Source organism: Alosa sapidissima, chromosome 8, assembly GCF_018492685.1.
Source record: "Alosa sapidissima isolate fAloSap1 chromosome 8, fAloSap1.pri, whole genome shotgun sequence".
Classification (NCBI taxonomy): domain Eukaryota; kingdom Metazoa; phylum Chordata; class Actinopteri; order Clupeiformes; family Clupeidae; genus Alosa; species Alosa sapidissima.
The window spans coordinates 8,960,203-8,967,935 of NC_055964.1; the positions used below are offsets into that span (position 1 = coordinate 8,960,203).

At 43.2% G+C, this 7,733-nt stretch overlaps 1 protein-coding gene across 2 annotated transcripts in view; it reads left to right on the forward strand.

Annotated features, from left to right (window-relative positions):
• Positions 1-1,158: 1,158 nt before the first annotated feature.
• Positions 1,159-7,733, forward strand: part of scarf2 (scavenger receptor class F, member 2) — an 18,190-nt gene continuing 11,615 nt past the window's right edge. Inside the window, exons 1-6 of one of the 2 annotated variants that reach the window (XM_042101715.1) lie at positions 1,159-2,027; positions 4,807-4,865; positions 4,969-5,070; positions 5,411-5,930; positions 6,263-6,481; positions 6,671-6,799. In XM_042101715.1, the coding sequence (XP_041957649.1) occupies positions 1,873-2,027; positions 4,807-4,865; positions 4,969-5,070; positions 5,411-5,930; positions 6,263-6,481; positions 6,671-6,799 (1,184 nt within the window). In that variant the 5' untranslated portion in view covers positions 1,159-1,872. The remainder of the gene's footprint in view (positions 2,028-4,806; positions 4,866-4,968; positions 5,071-5,410; positions 5,931-6,262; positions 6,482-6,670; positions 6,800-7,733) is intronic. The other variant, XM_042101714.1, reaches the window with a different exon arrangement.

A 7,733-nucleotide genomic window follows, 5' to 3' on the forward strand; every position in this document is an offset into this window, starting at 1 on the left:
AACAAGACTAACTCCCACCAATATGTCCTCTTGTTTTGAGGTGGTGGTTGTAATCCATACAGCAGTGGACTCGGTGACCTCCCCATTAGGGACAAATAGCCAAAGAACTTAACCACATGAATTCCAATACAAATTTCAAGTTTTTGCCTGAAATTGCACTGTGCCTATTTACGAGGGCATTGTTCCCACCTCTTTTGGGGCCTACCATCAAATGTTTGACCTTTATAGAAAACTGAGAACCTTTGGCTTTCGTAGGAAACAGTCAAAATAACTGTGTGATGTACTGACACAGAGTTACAGAGGCTAGAATATAGTTTTTTCTTTCTGCCGGATTACAAGCATCTCTGAACTGACCACATTTCAGCCCTCTAGGTTACTTGATATCACTTAGAAACCCAACTGAGCCCTAGCACCAGGTTGTGTGAAGCTGTGTGCAAAAGTAGATCAATATCCTGAATTTCCCCTTGGGGATCAATAAAGTATCTATCTATCTAAAAATATAGAATGAAAATATGAGTGACCATTATTTGCCAAGGTATGCTCATGCGTTTTGTAAAATGCCTATGGAAACTCCCCATAGGACTTGGGTTATCCAAAATGCATACTGACAATCAAATGCTTACTGCACATGAACCCCTTTGTGTAGAAGCATACTCCTGGTCTGAAATGAAAGGTAAGTCACATAAAAGATTAACTTACTTGGTTGATGTCATTCACACAATGAGGATGTCATGTCATGATATTCAGCGGCCTATTTCAAGCCTTGCGTATCTCTTAACAATGGAAATAGCAAACAATCTGATGTTTTACTGCATGATAGAAACGTTATTCCTGGACTACAGTCCTGTCCATCATGACCACATGTTATACGTCAACGAGGGTTTGAAAGTTCACTCAAGGAGACAGAGGGGGGAGCCGTTGTCTTCCTAATCATTTACATTTTATGTTACCTTTGAGGCCTGCCTGGCTTAATAGTCATATTCCTGAATTACTTTGAATGAGAAAATACTTCTACTTGTACTTATACTGTGTACATTTTTATTTACAACAGATTTGAACGGTCTTTGTTTGTCTGTGGGCTAATGTTTTAGGGACACGGGTATGAGGGAGTTTTGGGTAGGGGAAAAAAATAAGGAAAAGAAGCGTCTTTTCTGTGGCACACCCACCCTGTAGCGGTCGTTCAGTGAGTTCTATCAGACCGAGAAATCAACTGTTGCACACGAAAGGCAAGCTTACTTAATTCCCTATAGCCAGGGCCAAGGATAGGGTAACTAATCAGGAATTTCCCTCTGCCACTCCTGGAAATGAGGGCGACGAAAAAGCAAACGCGCGACGATTCATTTTTACGCCTCCCGTTTCCGCTCAGAAAATGAAGGTCTACAATATACCTATGTGTGTTCAAATGTACAGTCTTTTCCAATGAACCACTGGATGCCTACCTATCTTGAAAAAAGTTGCACGAGGACGGGCGCCAGTTTCCATCGTTCTAACACCAGCAAAGCTATTAATGGATAGTTTTTAAGGATTTAGTTTTTAATCCATTGCTGCGTTTACAAATGGTTGGAGTACTATTCCAGTGGTGGAGTCGCTTGCTGAAGTGGAAACGAAGCAACGAGTAAAACTTTGGGGTTTTATAACTTTTGTGCGCCCTCTTCTCTGTGGATTGGTGTTGCTACACCCTCTCGCACTAATCGTTCATGGCGTAGACGGTCGTCATATCTTCTTCTGTTTCCGAAGAACTTGGATAATACTTTCTGAGGAGTAAAACTCAAATGAGAGTTTTTCTGGCGTGTGTGGTTGTAGCTTTCACACCAAGAAAGACAGAGGGTCGCAAAAAGATCAGTTTAAAGTTTATGTTTCTAACTGGAAGGAATGGTTGACAAAAAAGGCGCATGGAAGGATGCTGTTTCTTGTACAATGGAACTGAAAAGTATTTTTACAGTTGCCGTGGTGTTGTGTTTGTTCATTTCCCCGACTTTCAGCCAAGAACTCCATCCTAAGGGTAGGAATGTATGCAAATCGCCAGGGTAAGTGTAACCAACGTAAAGCAATGATTGGAATAACGGTTTCGAGTTGGGGAAGAAGCCTATTCACGGATGCTTCTGTTTTCTTTTTATCGCACTTCTTAAACTCTTCCCTGAAAGTTATCGACTTTTATTTGCTATGTTAAGCAAAGAAAAACAAAAGGTTTGATGAAAATATACCAGAGTGTTATGCAATTACCTTTTAACGTTTACAATTTCTTATTTTGTAAACAATTTACACCTCAAACGCTGTGGTTCATGGGTAAAAGTGACCCTAAGAAAATACTTAGGATAAAAAATCCAGCATGTTGCTGCAAGATAGAGCTTATTTACATACTGGAAATGTGTTGAGCAGCCACCCAGATGTTCACATCTGGAAATTAGCCCGTGTCAATCCTCTAGGGGGCGCCATAATTGCAGGCCACTGCCTGAAGTCGTGGCACAGGTCGTCGACGACTATTTAGAATAAATAAAATATTTTGTTTTCTGCTTTCTGCTGCCGAGTGTTGGGTTATTTGGGATGTTGTTAGACTCAAGCTAGACCCTGTCATGTGTTTAAATAGGTTTGCGCTTATTACTGTAAAATTGAGGGTCATCACTGTGAGCTTTGGCAGGTCTCTCGCTCTTCTAGTGTGTGTTTGTGTCTGTGTGTGTGTGTGTGTGTGTGAGAGAGAGAGAGAGAGAGAAAGAGAGAGGGTGGTAAAGCCATGGCCAAGAAGTCCAGAAAGTTGGTCAAGAATGTGGTCAAGAAACTCAGGGACTTGGCTTGGATGTGGAAGGTGAAAACAGGAGTAAATTATGTAACTCGATGACAGGTAGGCTAGGGCACAGATTATATGCTCTGAGATTTGATAAAAGCCGTGTAATTCAATCACATGACTTGAGGCCACACTATTGTGTTATGTAAACAGGACTTTTTGAGTGCTGTTGGACACTATCCATGTTTAACCAAGTAGTGTAATGATAACAAACCTAAAGAGTGTTGTAAACAGGTAATATGAAGAATATTGACCGTATTAATAAGGCAATTATATCACATTTAGATTTCATGCTATGGACCCAATCTGAACACTATTGTAAATAGACCTCTCAAACTGTTTATGAGGAGATAAATAACGGCTCAGCTATCACTGTAGTGTCAGCAGTTCCAGTCTGAGGCCATGTCAAGCCTGGAGATGGAGAGAAAAAAAAACATGGCGCCACCCACTATGATCTTAATCCACAACAGGAAATAGCTCACTATCAATTTTAAATCTCCCTGACTCCATTCTCCATTTGTGAGGCTTCATTTCTACATCGACCCAGTTCATTCAGTGAAGGGCATGACAGGAAAGTCTCCAAATATTTATCGTACTTATACAGAATCTCTTTTCACAACTACAGTCATAAAAATAGTCTCGCAAGGTCACACATATGTACTGTTGAATGATTTTGAATGGCTACTCTATTTTTTTTTCCTGCCATGCATTATTCATTCCACAATAAAGCGGTGCCTTTTTTTTTATCGCAGCTGTAGCATCCAGGCCTTGGAATTGAAAAGTTATATGCAGAGCTTGGAATTGAAAAGTTATTTTCAAACCATCTTTTTTCAGCCCTTTTGTAAACACGAACATTTTGACAGCCTCAGCTTTTTACATTTTTTGTAAAAACAAGTTTACGCTGCACACATGGATGTGTGTACACACACACAAAAAAAAAACATTCACCAATGACAAGGGGTGTTATCTACGCCCACAGCGTTTCTGTTCTTCACTAACATACAGTAAGCCCATCTGTTTGAGACCTCAAACAACAAAAACAAAGACATAATGAAGTCACATCACAAGACTGTGTATGAATTATTACTGCCTTTTCACCATGAAGACGTGCAAAGTGCTTACAATGGGAAGGTTGTGTGTTTGAATCCAAGGGAAAACCAACACTGATAAAAAGGGATCTTACCTCTCCCTTAGGCTACCTTTTTTGAACACGAATTAATTGGATGCTGACAATAAATCAGTGATATTAGTAGAACTAGGCCTTGTGACGTTGGAGTAGTGGGTTTTATTGAAGCAGAGAAATCAAGGCTTTGGTTGTGTACACCCCTGGTTAGAGAAGGGGGGGGGGGGGGGGTTGTTGCAACCAGAGGAAAGCAAACAGTTTTGAAGGGGGTGGGGTGGGGGGTTGGCTGAAGGCTGAGGGCTTCACTCCAAAGGAAGCAGTAGTGTGGAGAGGGAGTTGGCGGAGGTCACATCCTTCAGAGGAGAGGGAGGGGGCATGTGAACTCTACAGTGTATCGCCATAGTAAGTGTGTATTCCCATGAGAGAAAAAAGTCATGCAGCCTGGGCTTTGTCAGAAGGCCCAGACATGCCGTCTCCCACTAACACTCAGTCTGAGGAGTGCTAATCACACCCCAACCCAGGCCTCCCCTCCAGCAGTCACGTCATTCCACACATAGATGTGTGGTGTTCCATGACCTCCATGGGTTAATGTTTCAAAGGGCTTCCATTGGTTTAACGTGGAGACATGTGTTATTGTTTGTGTGTGTGGTGTTTATGTATTCAATGATTCAGTGCTGGAAGATGCACTTGTAAAGCATCTGTGATATGCAAGCTTGAAGAAACGTCGCAGATGGCAAGCAGACGTCCCGAATATGTGCTGTAAGCCGCACAAACCGACACAAGTGCAGAGATCAAACAAGGGAGTGGGCTGGGAGCGATATAAGCTCGCAGGCGACGACGCGGCTCTGCTTGCATCTACTCCCGTCTCCTCCTGTAACTGATCTTCTATTCTCTTATCCAGGTCATCCGACTCTGTGTGCTGCGGTGGATGGGCCCAGGCGGGAGAGGAATGCATCATACGTATGTATCTGTCTTTTTGTTGACTAGGCCATGTCTCGATGCTTTTGAAGTTGCATGGTGTTGACCCCACCGACTTGTTTGGTTCCATATGTTTGCCCCTCAGCTCTCTGTGAGGGCAACTTCACTTGTAAGGAGAACGAGGTGTGCGTCAGGCCCAACGAGTGCCGCTGTCGACATGGATACTTCGGAGCCAGCTGCGATACTAGTAAGTAAACACTTTCTGAACCTTCGCATAAACTCTCTGGCAGATAGCATCAATGATGATGAATTATTGAGATTCACTAACACACACATATCCACGCATGCGTCTGTCATGCTGGCATATGCCAGAACACAAGAGAGATAAAAAGTGCTTGGATGTGTTTAAAAAGCAAATAATGTGGTGCAGAATCTGCAGATAGACAGATGTGCCTCTTCTGAGATATGATGAGTGATCTCTGGTCACCGCATAACCACTGCTTGCCTTTGTTACAATGGTGGGTGTGACAGCTGGCCTAGAAAGAAAAACATGTGTTGTGTGTGTTTTTTTTTTTTTTTCTCGTCAGAGTGCCCAACCCAATTTTGGGGTCCGGACTGCAAAGGAAAATGCAATTGTTACCCCAATGGGAAGTGTGATGATGTGACAGGCCAATGCACATGCAACCCCAACCGCTGGGGGTCCAACTGCGAGAAGGCCTGCGCCTGCCAGAAGGGCAAGTGTGACCAGGAGACGGGCAAGTGCACGTGCCAATCGGGCTTCTGGGGGCCACAGTGCGCCAACAACTGCTACTGCCACATCAACTCGGTGTGCGACCAGGCCAACGGGCGCTGCATCTGCCAGCTGGGCTGGTACGGACGCAGCTGCAACAGCCAGTGTGCCTGCAACAGCAGCCCGTGCGAGCAGTTCACAGGCCGGTGTCTATGCCGGGAGCGGCTTTGGGGGCAGCACTGCGAGCGCTACTGCCAGTGCGTGCACGGCAAGTGCAACCAGGCCGACGGCTCGTGCACCTGCAAGCCGGGCTACCGGGGCAAGTTCTGCCGTGAGCCGTGCCCAGCCGGGTTCTATGGACAGAACTGCAGGAACAGGTGAGAGGAAGAACTAGAGAAACATGTTTTTGAAACTTGCCTACTCAGTTCAACTCAGGACAGATATTTCACTTCAAAATCAATGCATGTCTTCCTTCTGAGGCTGTAGATCAGAGTGTGTGGTTTTAGATTATATATTGTATATAAATTCCTATTCTGCAACACCTACTGTACATCACATCAGTATTAAGCCACCGAGAACTAATGAATTCATGTCGTGTACACAATTTTTGTTTTTGTCTTGTTGTGGTGTCATGTGATGGAGAAAACATGTGCCAACAGAGGAGTGTACTTCCTTCCTTACACTGACACCAATATGGCTGCTTCCTCAGGTGTGGTCACTGCAAAGGGCAGCAGCCCTGTAAGGTGACTGAGGGTCGCTGCATCACCTGCGAGCGGGGTTGGAATGGCACCAAGTGTGACCAGACGTGCGCCCCCGGCTATTTCGGGGAGAACTGCAAGGACGAGTGCCCGCCCTGCAAAGATGGGCACTTTTGCAGCCGCATCGATGGCAAATGCTCTCACTGCAATCCCGGCTGGATCGGAGATCGGTATAACTCCTTGTTATTATCACTGTTACAATCTACAATGACTTCTATGCTCAGTTAGAATGACAATACTAATGCATCAATCAAATGAGACAATCAGGAATTCTTTTTTACAAGTCATGTACAGTATGTGTACAGATAGTGCCACAATGCCTGTTTACAAGTTGCCTTTGTGAACTCCCTCTCTTGTAGCTGTGAGCTGCGCTGCCCCAACGGTACCTATGGGGACAGATGTGAGAATGACTGCAGCCACTGTTTTAACGGGGAGTGTCACTTTGCGACCGGAGAGTGCCTGTGTGATCCAGGCTTTCATGGGACTTAGTGAGTTGTCATTATTCCCTTTTAACGAGTGTGTGGTGTTCGGGTCAAAATTACCCGTTTTTAATTTTCACTAAAAGAAAAAACTATACAAGAAAAAAAAAACATACATACACACAATAAATACACACAAAAAACACATACACACAAGCACACACACAGAGACACACACATAATCTCACTCACTCATTTACATACATGCTACAGTTTTTCAATCCAAGCTCAAAAAGTTTCTGCTTTCCTGCAGTCTTTACCTTCTGTAGTGTAGGATCCTGCACAATGGTATGTGTATAGGCTCTTCAATTACAGTCCTTCACCAGCAACATAAGCTAGCTTATAAAATCCTAGTGGTATTTTGCACTTGGATGTCAAATCACCCAGACTGGCCCATGCCCAATGTTTTTTGGTGGCAAATGAATAGCAGGAACATGGTTACTTTCCTAAACAACTGGGCCAAACCAAACCAGTTCATTAAGTAGAGGTATTCTAATGTCCTGCGGATGTCCTTCATTGGCATTTACAATCGACGCATGTGGGTCACCACCAAATGTTCAAACTTTACTGAGCTCTCCCTTCCAACAAACTCCCCCAGCAGTAGTAGTAATAATAGTAAGAGTAGTAATCAGGGATGGGCAAAAATAGATTAAAATGTATTTTCAAAAAATATTGATACTGAAATACTAATAAACTACAAAACACACCATGTATCAAAATAAAATACTGTATTTTTAAAAAATCAGACCTATCCACATTGAAACAGGCTCTTTTGGAACGTTTTTTTTTTCAGTTAATTGAAATGCAAGCACTTACATCAAAATTTGTGATAGCCATTTATCTAATGCCAGTAATCACATTATTCTTTGTTGTGTTTTAGTTGACTTTGTCTCTGCTGATTTAATAACGGATATCATCTCTTGTCAAAATTGTTGGCTTTTAT